This window comes from Microtus pennsylvanicus, chromosome 10, assembly GCF_037038515.1.
Source record: "Microtus pennsylvanicus isolate mMicPen1 chromosome 10, mMicPen1.hap1, whole genome shotgun sequence".
In the NCBI taxonomy this organism is placed as follows: Eukaryota; Metazoa; Chordata; class Mammalia; order Rodentia; family Cricetidae; genus Microtus; species Microtus pennsylvanicus.
This window is the reverse complement of record NC_134588.1, coordinates 45,587,921-45,613,000: the sequence shown is the minus strand read 5'-3', so window position 1 is coordinate 45,613,000 and position 25,080 is coordinate 45,587,921. Positions and strand designations below refer to the sequence as shown.

The window sequence follows — 25,080 nt, the reverse complement described above, 5'->3', positions numbered from 1 at the left end:
ACTATAATTACAACTATCTATTCTTCAACTCCACCAAAGACTCCAGAAGGATATAATATTATCTAAGTAAACAGGAAATGCATTGTTTTTTTATAAATTTATTTATTTATTAAAGATTTCTGTCTCTTCCCCGCCTCCCATTACACTCCCCCTCCCCCAATTAAGTCCCCCCCCCCAGCCCGAAAAGCAATCAGGGTTCCCTGTCCTGTGGGGAGTCCAAGGAACCCCCACCTCCATCCAGGTCTAGTAAGTTGAGCATCCAAATTGCCTAGGCTCCCACAAAGCCAGTGCGTGCAGTAGGATCAGAAACCCATTGCCATTGTTCTTGAGTTGTCAGTAGTCCTCATTGTCCGCTATGTTCAGAGAGTCCGGTTTTATCCCAGGCTTTTCCAGACCCAGGCCAGCTGGTCTTGGTGAGTTCCCAGTAGAACATCCCCATTGTCTCAGTGTGTGGGTGCACCCCTCGTGGTCCTGAGTTCCTTGCTCGTGCTCTCTCTCCTTCTGCTCCTGATTTGGACCTTGAGATTTCAGTCCTGTGCTCCAATGTGGGTCTCTGTTTCTGTCTCCTTTCATCGCTTGCTGAAGGTTAATATTCAGGATGCCTATATGTTTTTCTTTGGGTTCTCCTTATTTAGCTTCTCTAGGATCACTAATTATAGGCTCAATGTCCTTGGTTTATGGCTAGAAACCAAATATGAGTGAGTACATCCCATGTCAGGAAGTGCATTGTAAGCAACTTCCAAAACTCTAGAATTGACAGAGACATCCCACTGTCTGGACAGTCACCCACAGTTCTTCTGTAATGCTGCAGGCATCCATCTTCAGACTACAGGACCATAGTATCCAGCAGACTTTTCCACGAAGCAGGAAATTTCATTAATTAATTTATTTATATTTACTTATTTATTTGGGTTTTTTGAGAAAAAAAAAACCTCTGTAGCTTTGGAGCCTGTCCTGGAACTAGCTTTTGTAGACCAGGCTGGCCTCGAAGTCACAAAGCTCCTCCTGCCTCTGCCTCTCAAGTGCTGGGATTAAAGGCGTGAGCCACAGCCGCCTGGCTGAAGCAGTAAATTTCAAAGACAGTTCCACCTATATTGGCAGTATTCGTCAGTCACTTTCTTCTGTGTCCTGCAAAATGTCTGGCAGACTCTTTCATGAAGCAGGAACCCTGAAGGACTGTCTCACCTTCTTTAGTCAGCTTCAGCAGTCATCTCTCTGTGGGTCCTGCATGTCCAGTTCACACAGCATAATATCAAGCAGTCCATGCAATAGCAGTTTCTTCTCCAAACTGCTTCCTGTTTTTTGTTGGGTGAAATAATTTTTTAGGGGGTGTTCACAGCAACCTTTCAGGGGGTCTTGGTCCATCAAACTGCCTTAGTGTGGAAGGATTCCACAGGTTCTCATCCTCTGTAGAAACAAAAGAAGAACCTCTTTTCCAAAGTAACAATCTTTAGACCCAAATTATGAAGTCAAGATACCTTTAAAAATATATATGTCAGTTTAGCTTAGCAGCCCATACTACGAAATGTCTCACTGTACTTAGCTCATTCACGGTCAAAAAATATAAAGAAAACACAATCATATACATGATCCAGACTCTCTGTGTATATTCTATATTCCATCTTTATGTGGCTTATTTTTCTTTACTCTTACTTTTTCTACAACTTAATATTTATTTTATTATTTTTAATCTAAGACTATACTCTTTTATATTATAGCTATCTATACTCTTTTTACTCTCTCAAGTCTACATACATTTATCCAACACTGTGACCCATTTAGAGGTCTTTTCTATCTGAATTTGTCTTTATTGCATATATATATGTATATATATATACACACATATATACATATATATATGTATATATATATAAAATTTTCTGACCAAATGCTAAGCAGGCATGGCTAGGACCAATTCTGCTGCACCCCCCCATCGGCTCTGCCCAGTCCAACATAATGGAGGCATGTTTGCTGCCTCTGAGAGCCATGCACCCTGCCCTAGTTCCAGAGTGGCGGTAGGTCTATGTCAACATTAAGCAACTATTAGCATGCTGCTCACAAACCCAATTTAAGTGCTCGGCCTCCTGAAAGAGCCAGAGTTCATGCTGGCAGGCAGCACAACCAGGAAGCTGCCACTTCTTATGCTGAGTCAGTAAGCCTTCTCTTAAAGGAGCCATGGCACATCTTTATATGGCTTATTTGTTTCTACTCTGTTACCTTTTAATATTTAATTTATTATCTTCTTTAATCTATAACTGTACTCTCTCTTTAACGACTTTGTTTTATTTTTTAAAACCATTTACTTCCTTTTATAACTATTTCTTGTCTCTCCCAAGCCTATGTACATTTATTCAACACTGTGACCCATTTAGAGGTCTTTTTTATCTGACTCTGTCTTATGTACCTGTAATTATTTTCTGACCAGAAACACTCTTTTCTTTATGCTGAGCAGGTGTGGCTAGGGCCAACATGGCCTGCCTGCTTGCTCTCCCCAGTTCAACATGGAGGAGGCATGTTTGCTGCCTCTGAGAGCCATGTACATTGCCCCATTTTTCAGGCACAATGTGGGTCTATGTTGCCATTAAGCAAGCTGTAGCACTCTGCTCACAAACCCCATTTAAATGCTTCATAGCCAGGCCTCCCGAAAGAGTCAGCCATAGTGCTGGTGAACCAGGAAGTTGCCATTTTGAAACCACGTGATTTCTCTGTTTTGTTTTTGTTACCGCTGAATCAGGAAGACCTCTGTTAAACAGAGCCCACCTGAGAAAATGATGCTACCAGAGACCATGGTTTACTCTGTTCTCTTGTGTCTAGGATTCCTTTCCAGGCTTTCTCATGTTTTACGTGGATTTATTCAGCCCCACGTTGGCGCGCCAGGCTCCTAAACCCTAAAGGAACCAAGTGGGTATTTTAAAAGGGAATTGATAATGTGGCATGACCTCTGGCATTATGTGATGAATTTTTCAAAACCATTCTAGAAAGCAAGCCCTTCTCCCCACGTAGACACTGATCTTGGAGAGTTTTGCCTACATTCATGTCTTTAGATTGCCTCTCTGAAACACTTTCAAGTTCACACAGGGTAAGCCGGCAGGAGGCTGCTGTGCTGTGCAGTGCTGTGCTCTGACCTCAGTGGGATGGGGGAGCTCCTGAGACTAATTACAATCCCAATAGAAGAAGTTAATTACATTGCTGTTTTCCTTGAGAGATGTCTGAAATGAAATGCCACTGGAAGTATTTGTTAAGCTACCTAGGCTAGACTGAAGCCACCAAGCAACCTCAGTCACTTAAACCAGAGATTTTCTTTTCCTTTGGCGTGAATACAGCAGGAGCCAGGCGAGTCTCTTTAGCAGTGACCCAGGACTCGGTATCCCCTGCCTTACGGTTCAGACCGACATGGTACTTCAGCCATCATTCTTGGCCCCATCACGGTGAGGCTACGTCCGGCGTCTGTGGGCAGGGGAGGCAAAAGACAAACACCTAAAGAACTTGTCGAGCACTGGTGTCTCTTTCTAGAATGTTCCATAGCCATCGGAGACAGTGTTTAGAATAGATGGTGAAGACCTAAGAGCGGGCGGCATGGGGCAGAGGAGAAGCTGAAGACAAGCGATGCCAAAAGGAGGAAGTATCAGAAAGAATGATTTGAATTTGTGTAAAAGGCAGAAAAATTCAACAGAAGCCAGTCTATTTTAGATCATAAACGTCAATTACTATGGCATATGGGCCCTCGGTATCCCTGCCCAGAAACCTGTAACCTGTGTGGAAATACTTTGTTTTACTTAGCAGTTTGAGAAATCTAATTGAGCCATACCCTCAATTCTTCCCTTCTCTCCCCTCCCCCACTTCTTTTAGGGGGTATGTTGATACAGGATTTCCCTTTCTGGGAGAGCCTAGGTTCTCCCAGCCTCTGCTTTCATGGCCAGTATCCAAATCCTCTACCACAGCTTTTCATGAGGAATCATCACAACCCCGCCACCATTTATCAGCAGAACAACGCCATGTGTCACGGGTCCGGTCAAGTATACAAACACATAAGTGAGTGCCAGGATAGCGTTTTAAACAAGAGATGACTGAAAATCACTTCTGCATTGCTCCCATGCTTCCTCTCAAAAAAATCGAGGTGCCAAATTTGAAATGGAAGCAGCCTTCTAAATGACTGTTTTCTCCCACACACCCACAATCCTCATTTATATGACAGCAAACAGCCAAGGCTCCAGGAAAATCTTGTCTGAGAATGTACACTATGGTGTGTGTGTATTTGATAACTTGTTGAATAATTAGTATAGCATATATCATGGATTGGAGCTACAGACTCCCATCTATCAATCAGAGAGAGAGAGCTCTCAGACATTTTGTTGGCCCTGCAGTTTGTGTGTGTGTGTGTGTGTGTGTGTGTGTGTGTGTGTGTGTGTGTGTGTGTGTGTGGCAGGGTGCAGGAGGCAGAGATCTGACTCCTAAGGAGACTGACTCCCTGCCCGCTTACTTCCTTAGACAACTTATATTATTTACCTATTGCTTTAACTGCAAAGTCCTAACTAATAGGCATTCCTACCCCTTGAGGTTTATCCAGTGTCAAGTGAACACTTATGTGGGAAAAGCTCCTCGCTTGGGCGCACAGGCTCAGCTGGCTGAGGAAAGGACGCTCCAACATTCTTGAGAGGGAGAGCAGCCCAAATTCCAGGTGTGAGATGGGAAAATCTTCAAGGCAGGCTTCTGTGTGTGGAACAGCACCCTGGGAAAAGCTTAGCCTGCTGCTGCCTTTGGGAAAGACTGAGTCACGAGTTGGAGCATGCCTGCGGCTCCTACAGCTTGTTTCTTGGCTGTGGCCTAGAGAGACTCATGAGGACAGGCATACCAGCTCTCCCCTGGCCAGCCTTCAGCAGGCCTGTTATACAGTGAGAGAACTTCACTCAGTAGAAGCCTCCGTCTCTCCTGTGTCTCTTCTGTGAGTCTGATCCCTGCATCTGTCCTGCAGGAAGGGGCTTTGGCTCCAAAGGCCCTGTTGTCCAGAGGAGTACATATGCCTGAATCCAGGCTATCGCTATCCCGCCGTTTCATCGCAGACCTAACCCCATCTCCGTCGCTCCCACTGTGGTAGGTTTCAAAGAATAAAGTGGTCACTTCAAGGACCAAGTAACTAGTAACACCTCTGTTAAACCTCCCCCTAGCACTAGCTTCTACTTGCTTCCTCCCCTGTCCAGCCAGTGCACCAGCATCACTACCTCCAGACATGACCTAGCATCTTCTCATCTCTTCTTGTACTTCTGTCCCAGAATCCCTCTGGGTATCAGGACTTTGCTCTTCTGACTCCCCCTTTCCTCCTCATCCATGTACATCCCCATTCCCTCAAATTTGCTCGTTCTTTTTTTTTTGTTTTGTTTTCCCTGCATGGTCAGGTCGGACACTCATACAATCCCTGTCAAGTTTTTATGGTATCAGGCTGGCTTAGAATAGCGGTCGGAACCTTCAGGCTCCCACACTGACACTTCAGTTCCGGCCGGCCTGTCTGCTCCGCACTCTGGTTCTCCTTCCAGAGGGGACACTTTCTCATGGATGGATTTCTGAGACAGAGCAGGAGGCTGTGCAGTCTTCCAGGAGTGAGCTTCTGGACACCTCTGGGCTGGGAACTGCACAGAGGAGTTCTCTGCAGGCTCCCCGGGGGCTTTGGAGCAGATGTTTTTCGGACCTTGGAAGTGCTCTCACATGGAATTTGACTCGCACACCCCTTTCAAGGGAAATGAGGCTGAAGAAACCAGGGAGGGGCCTAAAAATGTAGTTTATTCAAGAGTGAAGAGAATTGATTCTCAGCCGATTCATCATTCTTTCCACCCTCCCCCTCTCAGAGCAGGGAAGGATGGCTTGGGTTGGGAGCAATGCAGTCAGTGCAGTGAGAGCAGCCCAAGCAAGACCATTTTAATTATGAACATGTACAGTGGAGCAAACACACACACGCACATGCATGCACACACACGCGCGCGCGTGCGCGCGCGCACACACACACACACACAATGGGGGGAGGAAACGGGGGTAAAGGAGGGAAAGACCATAAGAGTGGGAGAGAGAGTTTTCAGTGAATTCGCAGAGCAGAATAATTTGGGCCCCCAAATTTTAATGGCATACTGACATCCTGGGATCCCTCCCAGTGTCTAATACTTTCATTAAAATTTCTTCCTGAACATGAAAGCAAGTTCATCTTTTCCCGCCCTCGTCATAGAAGAGGCACCGTTTTCTGTGTACTTTGTGGTAGTGTGACTTAAGTTCTCTCTCCTCCGCCTGGGCCAGGATAAAACCCACTAGGCTTTTCTTCCTTGCCTCAGATACCCTGAGCGGAGGAGGCTGTCATTCGAGGCTCACAGGGGACCCCACGAGTCCTTTCTCCTTCCAGCTTCCTCCCTCTCCATATTTATGAGAATGTCTCTGGGGCAGCAGGTTCTCAAAATGTCCCTACAAAATGCAATGTGGCCATACTGACAGTTTCCAGGACTGTCTGTCTGTGGGTCTAACCCATTAGATTCCGTTTTCATAAATACCTGCCTACCTGTGACATTATTTTGTTCTTATTTAACTCCATAGTGAACTGACTTCTTGTGGCTCAGTCCCCGCGTCCCCCTGGTTGGAAAGAGTACCACATAAGTGCACTGTAAAAAGCTTCCTGGAAGCCATCTTTGCTTTAGGTACTTGCTCCAACCGTAAGTGAGAAACAGTAAGATCAACAGGTTCATACCTGAATGGGAAACTTTCTGACTTCAGGCACAACTTTATTCCAGAACTTTCTGCACTGTCTGCCAGGAAACAGACCAAGCCTTAAAATCCCAGAATCCCTCCCCAAACAGAAACCTCTGTCTCCAGGATCAGAAAGTAATCAAGTCGGCTTGCTGTCATTACCTAATCGGCCCTGTTCTGTTATCACTCCCGACACATCCTCAACTTTTCCATCCCACAGACTCTCCCATTAGCTCTACATGGACCTTGGCCTCCTTTCATTGTGCCTGGAGAGCATCTCCAACTGCCACACCCTGTCCTCCTCCCTCACCATCCCATAGACCTCCTTAGTAGACTCAATTCCTCTGGTACCCTACAACCCTCCCCACCGCAATATCTAAAATACGGCTACCTGCCTGCACTGCTCCTAAATTGATTGGACTCCACAGTAGAGGGGACCTGCACTTGTCCCCTGAGTGTTTTCATTCCCAGAACAAGGCCTGAAGCCAGGCAATGCTCACACATGGTTCTGGAGACTTGGGAGGAAGTGTGATTTTCCATTTTATCTTTGAATGGTTGGATGGACTCGTGGTAGCACGATGAAAGATGGGCACTTTCAGTTCCCTGTGGGGGGAGAATGCTGTCTTGAGCATGCGCCATGATCCACGCCAGCTCGCACACGCCTACCCACCTGTCCAGAGCAGCTCCCACAGCATAGCAGGGCAGGAGCTGCCCTGTCTCATTTGTCATAAGGAATCCCATGGCAGTCCATGGTTCTCTCTGGTTTTCAACATCCCAGCACAGACGTGGAAGTCCCAGTCAGCAAGGGTTTGAAGAGTCAGAGAGGCAGCATATTTTAGAGATAAGGTTCTTTGTTTAGTTTTTCTGACGAGCTCAGAAGGCAGATCATCACTTCCCTGTCCTGAAAAAAGCACAGTAAGACAGACCTGGACGTGGGATGTCCCCCCCTTCAAGTTTCCAAGGGATCTGAAGGGATGTGTCCTCTGCAGACTACAGGACCTGGACAGACCTGGACGTGGGATGTCCCCCCTTCAAGTTTCCAAGGGATCTGAAGGGATGTGTCCTCTGTAGACTACAGGACCTGGACAGACCTGGATGTGGGATGTCCCTCCCTTCAAGTTTCCAAGGTATCTGAAGGGATGTGCCCTCTGCAGACTACAGGACCTGGACAGACCTGGACGTGGGATGTCCCCCCCTTCAAGTTTCCAAGGGATCTGAAGGGATGTGCCCTCTGCAGACTACAGGACCTGGACAGACCTGGATGTGGGATGTCCCCCCCTTCAAGTTTCCAAGGGATCTGAAGGGATGTGCCCTCTGCAGACCACAGGTGCTAGCACACACAGCACACCCTGCGGTACCCAGGTAGGGCTCCTCCATCAGAAGATCCCAGCTTGGATCCTGAGAGGAATCAGGATGGGGTTCAGCCTCCCAGGCACCAAGAACAGCTCCAGGGCCAGAGCAAAGTCTGCACTGAAGCAAAAGTCACAGCAAAAGTCAGATGTCCAGGTTTAAGATGAGGTCCCAGGGAGGCGGGACAAACTATGAGGTCCAGGAACCTCTGGTTTGCTGAAGAGTGTAGAATAATCACATGAAATCACATGAAAGCTTTACCAGGGACCCGGATCCAAGCAGTCAAAAACACAGGCTGGACAAACAGACAGATCTTTATTCACAGTCGGAAAGGTCCTAACCTAAACTTCTAGAATTGAAACCCAATGTCTTTTAAAAATGAAAATTCTTAAATCCATCAGACCAGCTGACAGGGCAAATGAGGGAAAGTTCTCCACTAAAACAACAAGAACAACAACAACAAGAACACCGCAGAAAGCAACCCAGTCTCTCCCCCACTCCTAGCGCACCTTCCACCCTCTAAAAATAACACAGGTAAAGCCAGGCAGACTCACGCACATTCAGATTAGAGACAAAATACCAAACACCCAAGTGTTGCGGGAGGTCCTTCCGCTCCTCCAGCCAATACCCAAGGAGGCCCAGGGATTGCCTAAGGGTTTCTCATGAGCTCTCCAGCGCTCTTCCTTTGTTCTAGAAGAGAAGAGGCAAACTGGAGCAGGCTAAGCCTGGCTTCTTGGCTTCTCAGCTCCAGCTGACCAGCTGGTAGAGAACACAACCAGGTGGCTGAGGTGAAGCAAGGTGCTCTCAGACACCGCTATGAGTCTGGGCACCAGGACACAGGCAGACGTTGCACCTGACAGAAAATTAGTCTATGAAGAAATTAGGAAGGCGTGTAGGGGCCATCTTTTGAGAAAGGGTGTCTAAGATTTTTTTGGCTTGGAGAGTTGCAGATTGTCGACTTAAACCTATTGTCCGAACCAAGGCCTCACACACTCCCTGGAGAATAATTTAGCATTAGCCTCTTTCACCAGCGGTCTTCCTTGCAAAGACCCTGCTGAGAAATCCAGACAACTCAGACGGTTGGACCCACCTCGCTACACTGCAGTCCCCCAACATGGGATGAGAGCCTGAGACACTGGTTTCTCTGTCTCATCCTACAATGTTTTTTACAAATTTGTAGAATAAATAATCCAGAATACAATGACAATCCAAGGCAAGGGCAACTGTGAGCCTGGAATGTGTTCTGCCGCTTAACAGTGACATATTAAAGTCACTGTTTCCAGGGAAGGGAGTGACGCAAAGGGCGGGAGGGGCTAGAGCAGCGAGGGAACCCCACGCACAGGGCTGGAATCACCCCATTCCTTACCTCGTATATATTACCATTTTCTTTATAAATAGTACATATTGGACTCAAGAAGCCATGATAAAAAATGCCAAAGATTAAGACATTCCCCTCATAAATATCTAAATATTATAGCCACATGGAAGCTAGACATGTTAATGAGAGATCTAGCTGCCATGATGGTCAAGAGCCACATCTTAGCCCAAGCCAGCTACCCACTCCATTGGATAAGGAGGCCAAGAAGGAAGCACCCACTCTGTAGTAGGCTCACGACAGAGCTCCTTTCAATAAAAGCCAAATTAATGATTTGATTTCCCCACTCCCAGGCATTTGTTACATAGGCCAATGTTCAAGGTCATATAAAATAGACCAATAAGTATAGTTAAGATGGCTTGAAGCCCTCAAGGTCACATCTGTCACAGAAAATGGAGCACTCAGATGAGTAATCAGGTCCAATGGCTTGTCCGCTTTGACTGCCCACTTACTGCTCTGGCAGCTTGGTGGTGCCATCTCATGGACAAGAATATGAACTGTTGCCACATCTGTGTGGCGAACAGCATTCTATGGCTAGTGAGCAGAACTGGGCATTTGGATTGCAGTTTAACTTGGCCATTCCAGTAAAGGTATCCCAGGGAATTTGGTTTCTAATTTCTCTGTTCTTCATTATTTAAAGTATATTATTTTGATCAATCACATGAAATCACTTTGATTAGATGACGACCATCTCTCTAAAAACAAAAACAAACAAAAAACCCAACCAACAAACAAAAAAACCTTGAAGAAACAGAAGAGCATCCCTTTAGAGAAGCCATACAGTGGTGAACCGTGTAGACATTGCTCCCGGGAGCTTTCAGAGCTCATCCCTTGAAGGCGCAGTGTCCAGAGAAGTCGGCGGTGGCAGTGCTTCTGTGTTCTTGCTGTGGATGTGTCCTTGCTTCCGGGACTTCCAGGAGTGTGTCCTGTCCCAGTCAGTGGCCACTGTCTCATTGTCCCAGATGGTTGACGTTTCTGTGTCGCTCAGATAGCCAGGCTGGCCCGTGTAGTGCGTGGGGTAGATGAGCAAAGGCTCCGCGGAGAAGGCTTTCAAGTCCCTGGGTTCGTAAAACTCCTTGTACTCGGCTCTGCAACGAGAGGTGCATAGGCGCGTGAGGGCGGGCACCTGGGGGAGCAGGGAAGGACCCTGAAACCATGTGGGTTCGTTTCCCTCTTTGCAAAGTTGTATGGATTGTAGAGGACCTTACTACTTTAAGGCTTTCAGAAGATCTGTACAAACAAATAAGCAAAAAGGTCAGGCCCAACCTGCTGTAAGTGGGTAGAAGGGTTAGTGAAGGAGCTTCAAGTCTTGCTCTAAAAGGTGAATGTTAAACTCTGTTGGACTCCTAGTGAAAAATAAACATGACCAATGCACAACCAGTGTCCTGTTCCTGGATAAACAAATGACAACTGAGACCCCGACAGCAGCAATGGGGTAGATGACGGTAGAGGGACATCTTGACCTTCCTCCACGGGCTTCTATGAAAGTTATGTAGAGAATACATATTCAGTATCTTTGTCTGTGAGAGAAGTAAACATTGATTAAATAGCTACTCATTTCCCTTCTGTTTCAGGAGATGATGGTTTGACTCTCTGTTTCCACCAGGGTTCAAAGGTAAAGCATGTCACCTAAAAGATGACACGTAGCTAGTTCCATCTTTACTGATGAAACAAAATGAGCAAGTTGCATCATGGGAGCCTCGACAACTAAAGTGAAGATCAGAGTTGGAGATCACTTGGATCTGAGAGAAGAAGCCGCAGTTAGAACCTGGTCTGCTCCACTCGCGAGTTTAGGAGACACTGGTTGAGCAGCTATTGCAAATACTCCTAAGGACCCAGAGATCTGTGGCTGTTCCTACCTCCCAGAGTTCATAGCCTACTACGAGGAACGACAGGCAACCATCATTTACCACACCCTTTGATAAGTGTCCGTCAATCATAGGCCTTTGGGATTCTGAGTACCGAACTCCGTTTTCCATCAATATCTGGCTCAGGGCGCCACCTCCTCATTCCCCTGGTTTCTTGCCATCTCCATGATGAGGAGTTTCATGATCTATCATGAAGATTTGTACATGGATCTATTTTATCTCCCGCAGGGCGAGCGCTAGGAGGATGTGTACCACTTCCTATCTAGTGGTACACACATGCAGTGAGCAGAATGAACCCCACATCTAGGGTGCTTAAATCAATGACCTTTAACTTCAGGTCTGTAAAGTTATGAAGTCAGAAGAACACAGACAAGTAGATTCTGAGCTGACCATGGTCCCGAGCACTGGGTAATGAAGAGGGCATTGGGCACGGCATTCACTCCTCTGCCTCATCCTTCCTGGCTGTTCACGGGACTACTCAACCTTCCAGGTTATAATTATAGGAGGATTCTTTAGAAAAGCCATACAACTATAAAACATTCAAGTTCTACCCAGGAGGTTTAATTCCTAAACTGTGTGCCCGAGAGACGGGTGGCCATGGCAGGAGACTTACACGGGATGCTTGTTGTACATGATTGGCAGAAACTCGTCCACTGGTAACATCTTCCCAAAGGGATCAGCTCCAACTAGCTTCTGTGCTCCCTCCAAAGAGATGGCGTAGCCCAGCGTCCAGTAGGAGTAGTCAGCTTCAACCAGATTTACAACGTTGGGCACTGCTTTCTCTGGCTCTTTGACTTGCATTCTTTTCCTGCCGATGTAACTGTAAGGGAATGGGGGCGAGGAGAAATGTTCCAACTTGGTATTAGGATACTGACTATTAGAAGAACAGAGCAAGCATTTAGTTTGAAGCGATATTTTAAAGCCTGAACTCTGGTGTCTTGTGATAATGTCTACTACCACAGAGAACGTTCCGTCGGGATCCATCACTGCTCTTGGTCCTCATGAAGTCAGTTCCCCAGCTCCGTTCATCAGCACCCCAACTCCTCAGGCCTAGTGGTCTGTCTTTAAGCCAGAAAGGGAAGATGTGAAGAGATGAAAAAATTGCTTGGATGATTTCCCAAGGATGATATGAGATTTCCAGCTGTGTTTAGAGAGGTTGGAAAGGAATGAGAGAGGCCAGATGTGGGAATCTTGAGTTTGTTGTTTCCCGCCCCGAGACTCTCAGCCTTGGATGCTTTCTGTACCACTGCCCAAGTGCTGGTGTGAACAGAACTGAAAAGGCTGTGGTAGACAGAGTCAGCAGCAGAGCGTGTAGAAACCCCAGAGGAGCCCCAAAGGGTTCCTTCTGGATGGGCTGAGTGACAGCTCTGAAAGCCTTCCCCCCTTTACACCCTGCCCATGCTCTAAAGAAGGCACAGAGGTGTGCAGAACAAGAACGTATTCCGTCTTCAGCTCTTCTGGGGACCACACACACAGTCACGGTCATTTCAGACTGAAGAGTCTGATTTCTCGTGTGTAGCAGGAAAGACTCTTTCAGTAAATACCTGAAATGTGGCTGCAAGCGCTGAGGAACTGAGTTTGTAATCTTACTAATTTAAATTCTAATTTAGGTTGTGCCCCGATAGACCCACCTCCAATACAACTCCTACACTTAAGGCTCAGGGAACATCAAGGCAGAAGGGGAGGCAAGATTGTGCGAGCCAGAGGTTATAGGGTATCTGCCATGAGACTGAATGCCCCAGGAATGTGGGAAGTCACACCCATGGAGTCTCCACAACATGGTAGCCTAAACAAGACCCAAATGAGGATGGCACCAATAGGCATGCCAACATAGATGGTTTCTACCCTAGATGAAAAACTACAGTTAACGAAAGAATACCCAGAGCAGGAGAAAGAGTCTCCCCACCCTGGGGAAGAACCCCCAAATTGGGTATCCAATACCAAGTGGTCAGCCCTGAAGTGTATACATACTCATAACATTCTACAGACTAAACAAGCTATATTTAGATATTTAGGAATAAATATATAAATATGTAAGATGCACATATATGTAACAGCAATTAAAGAAGAGGAGGCAGAAGCCATGAATTTGAGAGAGAGCAAGGAGAGCTACATGGTAGGGGTTGGAGAGAGGAAAGGGAAATGAAATGATGTCATAATTTCAAAAACTTCAAAAGGATTTTAAAAATAAGTTACAATTTTGATATTTTAGCTATCTGTAAAATACTTTTCTTCCTGCAAAGCAAGTTTATTATCTGGCAGGACTACAGTTGAACAGTTAACATTTTATTTTCTGGGTATAAATGTACTCTGAGTGTAATTATACACAGGCCTTAAAGATAGTACAAACACCATAAACTATCTCATTAGGGGCTAAAAATATCAATAGGCGATATTCAGATATATTTGGTTAAATAAAACTCCTTTCCTCATTTATTTTTTTTAACTTTCAGTGTGTTCAGAAAATATGAAATAACATATTTGGCCCACACCACATTTCTTACTGAAGAAAACTCCCAGATAAGTCCAGCCATTGTCTAGCTTGTCCTGATTTATTCTTTCTTTTCCCTGGAAACAACAGGCTGCTAATCACGGATGGATGACTAGCTTTTATGTTTGGCTGAAGCAGTTCTTCATTAAAGCAGCTAACAGTTTTCTAAAACATGAATCTGTGACGTCTTAGAATACTCTTTTACTCTTTCTGTCCTTATCAGGACAACTGTCCTTCCTTCTCGGGTCTGATGGTACTCTGGCCTGAGAATGCACCAACCATGCCACACACAAGGAGGGCTCTGTGCCGAATCTGCTTTAGGTGTCCTGGACCGCGTTTTCCATGATTATTGAGTGTCAGTCAAAGCTGACTTTCCGTGTATCACGTGAGCACAGCGTAGCTTCCAGTCTGTGTGGGCTTGAGGTTTTACCACAGGAAGGGCTGAAGAGCAGTGACTTCTGGAGGCTTGACCCATTACCTCAACAAACTGTTCAGGATATGGATTGCAAGACTCACATCTGACAGGGGAAGGCCTCTTTTTATTACATTGTACTGGTTTTTGCAGTCTAGTTTCTATGTGTTAACTGGGCCATTGCTGGGTTTCCTTTTAAGCTCAGAATGGGCCATTTTCTGTGAAAACAGGTGTTCCACCAGGGTCCAAAATGATCTTTCCTGCTGAGGATGGAAGGGCAGGGAAAGCTGGGCTGTTCCCAATGAGTGGGTTCTGATTTGACAGTATTATCTTGGGTACACACCCGGGGACCTTGGGGTGTTTCTGCCTCACTGGAAGGAACAGGAAGCGTTGATTATTTTACAAAGAAAGAGAAAGAAAAGGAGAGAACGGGAAGAGAAAGGGGAGAAAGAAGAGAGAAAAGATGTTAGCTTAGAGGCAAGAGAGGAGCATTAACTAACATTAGCTCTGAGCCAGCACCCCTCCAGGGAGCCTGGCTTCCTGCCCCCAGCCCAGATGTCAGTGTTTGCCTTTGTTAGACAACCCCCTCCCAGCGGAGGAGCTTTTTCTGAGCCTCCCACACCCACCCACCCCAGCCTGGTCCTGGGAGCTGAGCCCTTTAATGAATGCCTCCTGCTCCCTCTTCACACCCTGCCCACAGGCCACTTTGCTTTGCAGGTGAAATTTTCATGGTCCTCCCAATGGTCATCAGGGCTTCTCCACTGCTCCATCAAGAGGCCCCTGATAGTCAGGCCAACACCAGTCTCATTAAAAAAAAAATCTCCTGTAGTTCTGTAGTTTCTCACCTTGGACAGTAGGTGGAGGAAAAAAAAAAACAACTGCCCAACTTCTCCCTACTTCTTATTTCTGGAAACATCTGTGGTGTGAAAACCACGGGAATGGCAGGAAGCTTGCATTGGGTCTCCTGCCCGCTGGGGAGGTGGGCTTTCTGTACCTTGGCAAAGACTGCCTTTGCGTGCTCTCTGCCTAGTGACTCACATCAGTTCCCAGTCCAGCTGCGCCTTGTCAATGTCATCCATCAGCTTCATGAGCTTCTTCTTAAACTGATGCTCAAAGCGCACATCGTCCTCAATGACGAGCGTCTTCTCCAGGTCCCGGTCAATAACCTGTAAAGGCCACCGGTGGGGGGGGGGAGACTGTATAAAAACTTCGATATGCATTTTTATTTGTGAAAGCTCCTAACTTGGATCCAAGAACATGTCTGTGGACAGCAGGATGTATCTATGATGGTGGCATATTTATAGCACTGAAATCAGACGATCTAGAACTCCATCAGTGTTACAGCGGTAGCAGTCGGGCGGGTTGATATCTCTCATATGCAATACTGAGGGGTCACATGTATTACAGGGCAGTTCCAGTCACATCAAGGAAGGCACAAAGACAGGCCATACCATGCTATCAGACATTAGAATGGTGATAACCCTTGGGGGAAGAGTGACCAGAAGGCTGTGCAGAGGGGGACACAGTGTCACTTGTTTCTTGATGCCAGTAATTATTAATATGGGTGTCTTCCCTGTGTGCGATTTCATTGACGGTACCTTATGATCTATGTACTTCTACATATTTCTGTAACATTCTATTTAAAGCTTAAAGAAACAAAAGACAAGCAAAAAAGAAAAAAAAACTGGATCATTCAAGGAAACACCAAGGGGTCCGTAGTTTGGTTTTCTTTTCCTTTTTGTTATTTTCCTTTCTCGGGGGAGCAGACCCTTATTCATGGACCCTGCACTCCAATGCCACCTTCATTAGTGTCTGGAAGTCTAAGACACAGGATCAAGCTGTGGCTCTGACTCTTCTTACCCATCCTTCCTGTCCCTGCCTCGCATGCCTTCTGTGTGCATGAATTCATTTGATAAATGTTATCATGACAGACACACACTAACCGCTCCTGTTTGCGGTGGAGATGACCTAAGAGAAATCAAGTCCATACGGTGTGAACGCCTTCACCTGCCACCACCCCACGTCTCACTGAGGCCTCCGTCCAAGTGTCTTTGTTGCTGGCCTTGGGCTGATCGGATGCGCAAAACAAGAACAAGTCTCAAGCTTGCTTCTGAGACAGCCAGAGGCTCCTCTCGCATCCCATTATCCCTCTTCCTCATCACCAAACTGTCCCTCTAAGTCATTAATTACCTCTTTCCAGACAGAGAAGTGGCTAAGGAAGCAGCCAATTTCACCCCGCGTTAGAGGCCTGGAGGAGTAGGGATCCCGGTACCCTGGCAGCATCTCAATGTTCCAGGCCTTCAGCTGACTTGTGTTGAGAGCCCTGCGTGATAAAGAACACACATGAAGATATCTAAGTCAAGGTGTCCCCACTCCAGTGAGGGGGAGGAGAAGGAGAAGGAGGGAGGGAGGGAGGTAGAGACACACACACACACACACACACACACAGAGAGAGAGAGAGAGAGAGAGAGAGAGAGAGAGAGAGAGAGAGAGAGAGAGAGAGAGACTGCATGTTTCCTCTGAGCCTCTGTATACATGGAGAAAGTTTCCTGTAATTCTCTTGGCGCCCTCAGGGCTGGTTTGCCACAGTAGCATCCTGAGTATGATGATGGTAAAATGGCCTCTTCTACATGCGTGCATCCCTCCCAGTGCCCAACATGTTTTGTTTTGTTTTGAAAAAAGTACTCTCCTAATGAAGGAGAATCAATTTATAAGCCCATTACATCCCGGAAGGGCCAAGAACCAAGAGTAATGAGAAGAGAAACCATGCTCACGTGGCATTCCTTTGGACCTAAAACTAAAACAAGGCCCAATATAAAAACAACACAGATAAATTTTCCAAATGGTGGGGTACCGGTCTCTCTATAAAAGGAACGAGGCACTGGTGAGAATGGCCACCATCAGTTTTCTGAAACTCTGGAAACTAACTAAGGTCCTACAATAATCCACAGAGTATGTGTTAAGGCAAACAGCAGAATCTCTTTAAGCACAGTTGGTTGTGTGGGTTTTATCTTTACCTTAATTGAACTCCTTTCTCCCCAGTCCTACAGAATCCTTGAAAACCAGGCACCTCATAAAACCATGAGTAGCCGTGAAAACTGGGGTGAAATAGTCCCTGAAGTGACAGGGTGGAGGGGTCTCCACAGGACCTGTCCCTAGGACACCACCCCTACTCAAACCAGGCGTCTCCAGAAGCCCCATTCTCGGAGCCTGTCTTTATTTGGCTGTACTGTGGGCGCGGTCTCTGTGAATGGTCCTCTCTGCAGGCATTTGTCCAAACTTGCTTTAACATCAGCGTCATCTGGGCAGCATTACCAGTTAGGTCTAAGGAGAGGCTACCCAAAACAGTTCAGAGGAAAAACTGAGGGCTAAGATGTTTATAATACTGTTTTAAAAAAAATCTTTATTGTATCTCTGAGAATCTGGGAGACAAAATTATACTCAAAGCTGTAACTTTTCCCAGAAAAAAAGTCCCAAAGCCCCCACCTCCTGTTTTAAGCCTTCAGAAGCCAGAGAAAAGGGTAGTGATGGCAATGTATTAGACATGGCAATCAGTAACAAGGAATTGTAAATAATCTAATTATATGCTGTCCACAAGAGACGGGATTTAAATTCCAAACACAAATAGGTTGAACGTGAAAGGATGGAAAATGATACATAACAAGAACAGCAGCCGTAAGAGAGATGAGGGGCTATATTAATATCAGAAAACACAGATCTGCAGAGAGAATATTTTCTAAAGACAACGACATAGGACTTACATATAAATAAAACTTGACTAACATTGCAAGCCAATTAGACCTAACAGACATCTGCAGAACACTCCATTCAATGGCAGAAAGACATGCCTGTGTTCAAGCGTCCCTGGAGCATTCTCTAAGAAAGCCATGTGTTAAAGCACAAAGACCACAGACCATAAATCAAACCTCTGTATATTAAAACGACACAGTGGAATGATCAATAACAATGGAAATTGAGAACTTCACAAACCCATGAAATTAACACACTTCCACATAATCTATGGCTAAAAAAGAAATCAAGAGGGAAACTAGAAAATATTTTGAAATGAGAGAAAATTCAGGATATTGCAACTTAAGAAGTTTATAGCTGTAACAATCTAATTAAAGAGAAATACATGTGAACTAACCAACCATTTTTGAAAACTAGCAAAAGAAAAGCAAATTAAACTCACATTAAATAGGAAATAGAGAATAGTACAGCCTACAGTAGAATAATTATAGAAAGGAAAACCATGCAGAACACGCACACACACACACACACACACACACACGCACACACGCACACACACACACGTACACACACACACATGCCTGCTTATTTGACAAGATCAGTAAAAAACTGACAATCTTTTACCTAGACCCATAAATAAACAAAGCAAGTAGTCTCATTTACTATTAAATTACTAAATTCAAGAATGAAAGAGCAGGTATTCTACTGACCTTATAGAAGTAAAAAGGGTTATATTATAAATGTTTGTTAGCCAAAATTTTAAAAAACTAGATTAAATGGGCATATATATACAAAGATGAAACTACTGAAATTACTTAAAAATAAGAAATTTTGACTAGGTCTAAAACAAGGAAAAAAGACAAATTAGTAATCTGAAAATTTCCACAAAGAAAAGCCTAAAGCCAGATGTTTAAGGAAGAATTAATACGAATTCTTAACAACCTTTTCAAAACAAATAGAGCAGGAGGGAACCAATCCCAAATGATCCTATGAAGCCAGTATTATTTGAAGCAAAACTAGAAAACGACAGGCCAATATTCCTATTAAGATAGATGTAGAATCTTCAAGAAAATACCAGTAAGTAGAATGTAGCAACAGAAATGAGGGACTGTGTGCATGTCCAGGATACAGGTGTGGTGTGAAGATGTGGCAAATCAGCATGCCATGCTGATAGACAAGAAGCTATGTGATCACCTCAATGGACCATGCATCTGACAGCCATGTTAAGAAATTACAAGAAAACAGTAACAGAAGATATACATCATCACCTCTCTGAAGCCACACCTCTAATACAGTACTCAACAGAGAAAAACTAAATGCTTTCTCCCTGAGATCAGGAATATGATCTCCTGACATATGACAAAAATGTCAGTTCTCGGCATTTCTTTGAATGTTATACTCAAGACAATAACCAGGGCCATAAGGCACAGAAAGGAAATGAGTGCTATCTAGACCAGAAAAGAAGAACTAACGCACACTTTCTCCAATTGTAAATGTCTTGCCTACAGGAAAACCAGAGCAATTGGAATTCAAATTGATCAATATGGTTGCAGAGTCCATGATAAGGATACAACACCAATAGTGTTTGTATACATTTGGCAATAAATATTTAAAAATTAAATTAAGGAAATAATTTTATTACCATGCCATCAACAAATACCAAGGGACAAATTTAACAATGTAAATGACTTACAAACTGAAAGCAACAAAACCTCCTTCAAAGAATTGATGTAGATCTAGTAAGTGAAGCAACTTGTTACGATTCCTGGCACTCTTCAACTGAGTTGGAGCACGCGCATGCGTGCGTGCGTGTTTGTGTGCGTGCGTGTGTGTTTGTGTGTGTGTGTGTGGTGTGTGCGTAAAGCAATTAACACTCACAGAACACCAGGCACCTATGATAGGTAAAACAGCCTTGCGAAACAATGGCAAAGGTTCAGGACTTGCACTTCCTTACACACAAAGCTACAGTCATGAAGTCAATGTGAAACCAGCATAAGGATAGATCTATAGATAAATTTAATGAAATTAAGAGGCCTCTTACATTTATGACCAGCTCGTTTTTGACAAAGACTCTAAGGATTCAGAGGGTAAAGTGCAGTTTCTAAAGAAGTGGTGCAGGAAAACTCAGATGACCACATGTGAACAAGAAGGGAATCCCTGCCTCACACCATATATAAAACAGCTCAGCATGGATTGAAGGCTTAAATATAGGAGATAAACCCGGCACACACCTGTAAACCCCAGCACTCTGGAGGCTGGGGTAGGAGAACAGTGAGTTCAAGGCAGCCTGGGTTATAGTCAGTTCTGGGTATGTGTGACTTTCCTGTCACATTCCCAGGAAAAAAGGCCACTGTGGTCAGACCCGGAGGAATCTAGGTGTCTCACACAACGGGACACATAGACCTTTATCTGCTTGGTTTGTTTGTTTTCTTCAGACCAGAACACAATTCCAAATGCATTCCCGCTTCTACGTGAGAGGAAACTGGAAACCACCACAACCACCACAACAACCCAATGGCCAGAGACAGGGAACTCCCATCCAGTGGTGTGAGGATCAGAGGTCACTGGCAGGGCAGTGGGTCCTAGATCCACTACACAGGCTGAAATGAACATCCCGGCTCCTATGAGCATCCTTCTCAAGCGTCTGTCTTCTGTGGCCCACAGCCTTAGAGGATCCTCCCTCCAGGACGCTTTGCACCCTACTCCAACCACATCTGCAAGAGGACAAGTAGAAGACTCACTTCCCATCCACGGCCTCCACGATCTTGACCTCAATCTCCTGTTCGTAGAGCGTGCGCAGCATCCTGTCCCGCCTGTCCTTCCTGCGTTTGAGGTTGATCATGAAGATCTGATGTGGGAAGCAAAGGGGGAAGGAGAAACAAGTGGATCAAGGTTTATTCCAGGTTAATTGAAAAGCTGAGCAAACTACTGTCAGGGCCAGAGGGGTTTGCAGGATGAGGAATGGGAAAAAGCTATGGCACAGCACTGTGTTTCCTTACCAGGCTCACGGGGGCAAATGCTAGTTATCAAAATGGAGCTGATTTCTAAATGCAGCCATCAGCAGTGGCCTAGCCTGCGGTTCCCCCGCTATTCTCCCTACTCTTGAGAAAGTAAAGTTTAAAAAATTACTACCCAAAGGCCAAAGGTGAATTAAACCACATGCATACAGCGCTGATGGGGAAGAAGTGGTTTGCCAAATGGCTAAATCAAACCAAGTGACCAAACGCATCGGTATACTTGTGTTTTTAATACCGTCACTTGCTCTTTGTCCTAGGCCTGTTGCCCCTATGCCTCAGCTTCCTCATCAGGAACTGGGATCACTGTGGCTCTACCCCATGAGTATGTGCTTGGTACCATCACAATCCACTTCCTAGGTAAGGTAAGCCTTACGTCTTCCAAAAACTAAAGAAAAATCTGAGTCTCCATATAGTGCTTTTAATCCTCAAACTTCCAAGATCTCATTTTCAGAAGCTTGCCCACCCCCACCCTGAATTCTTCAGCTCTACAGGGCTAAGAGGAAAAAGAAAGTGAAGAAAATGAGGCCATTCCCTTGGGGGTTACCCTTTACAGACAAGAGAGTTGTGTAAAACACAGCTCTGGGTATGAGATTTGTATGGTGCTCTGCAGAGGACACCTGCTGGCTTTGCAGAAGGAAGGATGTGCACGTTGAGTTTGTGAGTGGGGGCTGAGTGCCCCTGCACCCCTCCCCTTGGCCTGTCAGTGTCTGATTGACAGCAGTATTAATACATAGACATCACTAAGGCCACGGAAGCCCCGTGAACACTGCTGCAGGTAAGCTAGCACTGACAGTGGCTTATATACTTATATAGTGGGGATGGTGTAAATGTGTGGCTGTGTGTGCCATGGCACAGGTGTGGAGGTCAGAGGGTAATCTACAGGAGTTGGTTCTCCCTTTCCACGTGGGTCCCAAGGATCAAACTCGCGTCTTCTAGTTTGGCAGCAAGGACTTCCGTCCGCAGAATTGTCTTACCGGTCTGTAAGTTAACATTTGAATAAGGGCCTCTTACTAAAAGCTATTATGAACTGATTTGAAATATTAAACGATTCAAAATTGAATTCCCGCTGCCAGCGGGAATTTATGTCACAGCGAAGGAGAAACCTACAGGAATAGGGGAGTTGACACTCATTTCCTCCTGATTAAGCAGGGGGCATGGCAGAGGACATTCAAACCCTCTGGGTGACCCTGGGGAAGACATTTAATGCCTCTGGGTCATTCGCTCTGCTATCTAGAAAAGGAGGGGTTTGAACAAACCCACCCCTTAAGCCCTGTACATTTGAAAACTTGCTTGTATCTGTTTTATAATAAAGTTGACTTCATCATATAATCAGATTGGGACTCAGATTATTACTGTCTTGAGTTTTGGCTCCATGATCATCCTGAATATAATTTTAGATATATGTTTCAGGAGGATCAGAAGTTATACTAACTAAGCTTTCAGTTTTCCCTTGCAAAATAGTCTCATGTCTGTTCACACACAGATTTATGGGAGCAACAGAATCCTTTAGCAACATCTCTGTGTGATGGGGGCTCGGCAGGCACATGGCAGCAGGATTTAACTTCAGGGTTTACCTAACTGGATAATTATTAATAAAACAAAAAAATTGGCCATGATTGCTGTGTGTGGTAAATTTGGGATTTTATTCTTTCATGCTTCGTTTTTTCCTGTTTAGAATCCCGTCAAGGACCATGTGTCGTTCCCAGGTTTTACAGACATAGGAAGGAAATGGCATATCCCCTGCGCAACCACAGAGCCACCTGGGGTCACCCAAGGAGACAAAGCAAAACAGAGCAAAATAAACCAAAATAAACGGAGAAGCATCCCCAAAAGTCTCCTGCAAACCAGAGGCCTCCCGTCGAGGAAGCTTTTAGTAAATAATAGTCCGGTCCTGGGCCCTGCCAGGGCAGGGGCAGTGAAGTGAGTAGCCACGAAGGAAAAACACAGACAGCTCGCTCATACTTAGTAAACAGAGCAAAAAGCTGAGTGCCAAATGCAGCCAGACACAGCAACCAGGTCACAGCATGGGAGGACGGAAAAGGCCGCTGACACCCCTTTTCCACAGCCCATGTCTGCAGCAGACAGAGAGATGATTATCCCCGGCTGTGGAAAGTGCAGTCCCTGCCTGCCTCACCTTCTAGGGCTGGCCTAAGGCTGTCCAAGGCTGTGATTTGGTCCTCATCGAAATAGGACACCGGGAGGAAAAAGGAGATCCTGAAAGACAATTGAGCGCCCTCTCCTAGGGGATGAGAAGAGTCCAGAGCCCCATGGGATGAGAGCTGCACTCAGTCACAGCAAGTGTGTGTGTGTGTGTGGGGGGGCAGCCCACCCCAGGGAGAGGCCATCCACCACATCCCACCACACCCAGGTAGGGCCCACCCACCCCTGTGGTACTGGTCAGCCCACGCTTGTAGCACTGGTCAGTTTTGAAAACTATTTACTATTTACTATTTTTAGTAAATAGAATTAGACTCAATAAGGTCTATTTATACTTTGCCACATTTAAATTCATCTCTCCTTTTTCTGCCTTCTGTGGAAATTGCACAATCACTATTTGATATTCATGAAGTACCCATTTCAATTGGAAGTCTAGCTTCAAGTCAGTTTTGTAGAGGAAAGCCCAATTCCTGCTTCTTTAGGTCCTTGGGATGGATGTGTTTTGGGACACAGATGTTAATGTTCCGATGTGATAAGGCCTTTTGCTCCTGTTAAAGTATACCGAGTTCAAAGCACAATGCTTGGCTTAAATCCAGAGCCTCTGGAAGAATTCTGTCTCAGTTTGTGGCCTCCTGGAATGTCACAGCTCCAGACCACAGAACTCCTCAGTACTGACCAGCAACCACAAAAGGGGCCGGGAAGGGCTCCTCGACACAGACACGCAATTCTGGCCCTGTGGACCGTCTGTTTACACGCTGCCAAGAACAGCACCTCTGTGTAGTCTGCTCCCCTCCCTTCCTTCCTTCCTTCCTTCCTTCCTTCCTTCCTTCCTTCCTTCCTTCCTTCCTTCCTTCCTTCTTCTTCCCTTCCTCCCTCCCTCTGTTTCTCCCCTCTCCCTCCCTCCTCTTCTGCCTCCCTCCAGCCCTCTTTCCCATCCTCCCCTTTCCCTTTCCCTCACCACCCTCCTTCTCTCTCCCCATTTCCCTACCCTCTTCTCTTTCTCCCTTTTTTCTTTCCCCTCCCCCTTTCATTTGTGGTGCCAGGAATTGAACCCAGGGCTTCATTCATCCTGAGAAAGTGCCCTACCATTGAGCTACCCGCCCACTTCTGCTTTGTCGTTTACATCCTTACAATGGCATGGTAGACGTGGCCTTAGGAAACTATCGAAAGTTCCTGCCTGCTGGGAGACAGAATTTTAGAACATGCTTCTCTCTTCATTTGCCCTTTGATTCTGCCCTCCAACTTTTTCCATGGAAGAAAAGCAGAAAGAAAACAAAGCATAGAGTGTTCTGGAATAGTTTTCCATCCACTCACCTATGGCAGAATAAAGTTAATGTCTTCAGAACATAAAATATATTTACCTTATCCTCGAACCGCAATAAGAAGTTCGGTAAAATACATAGCAAATCCACATTCGTGGCTAAATAATTCTTTTTGATTCAGTTTTCTCCAGTCCTCCTTTGTGAAGACCAGAAAAAAAAATGACAACAGACCCAAGTCCTCGGGGCCTTCCCAATTGCCAAACATGCCGGCTTTGTCTCAGACATGTTTGGTCTTCTTGTTCAACATGAACACATGTGTGCATGTTCGCACGCACGCGTGCGCGCGCGCGCACACACACACACACACACACACACACACATGGAGAGAAACAGACAGAGAGAGACTTCCCTACCTCATCAAATCCCATCTTGTCTGGATACTTAGGGACAACTGACACAAACTGGGAAGGTTCCATTGGAGGACGGTCAACTGGAAGGCAGAAGAAAGGGTGCTTTGTTAGAGGAGGGTCAGGGAACAGACCTGTTCCAGCACCACAGTGTCGAGGACATGCTTGACACCAGGGCAGGGACAACCGTTCTGCAGTCCCCTCAGCACCGTTCATTTCTTCATTCCATACCCTGTCCAGATCCTTTCTCTCATCTTGTCCTTGTCTTCTC

At 45.6% G+C, this 25,080-nt stretch overlaps 1 protein-coding gene across 2 annotated transcripts in view; it reads right to left on the bottom strand.

Moving 5' to 3' along the window:
* Positions 1-8,365: 8,365 nt before the first annotated feature.
* Positions 8,366-25,080, bottom strand: part of Colgalt2 (collagen beta(1-O)galactosyltransferase 2) — a 99,127-nt gene continuing 82,412 nt past the window's right edge. The window contains exons 7-12 of one of the 2 annotated variants that reach the window (XM_075988228.1): positions 24,816-24,892; positions 20,708-20,814; positions 16,407-16,539; positions 15,255-15,382; positions 11,927-12,133; positions 8,366-10,533 (exon numbers count right to left, since the gene is read on the bottom strand). In XM_075988228.1, coding sequence (XP_075844343.1) covers positions 10,263-10,533; positions 11,927-12,133; positions 15,255-15,382; positions 16,407-16,539; positions 20,708-20,814; positions 24,816-24,892 — 923 coding nt within the window. In that variant the 3' untranslated portion in view covers positions 8,366-10,262. Of the gene's footprint in view, positions 10,534-11,926; positions 12,134-14,316; positions 14,588-15,254; positions 15,383-16,406; positions 16,540-20,707; positions 20,815-24,815; positions 24,893-25,080 lie in introns of those variants that run through there. The other variant, XM_075988227.1, reaches the window with a different exon arrangement.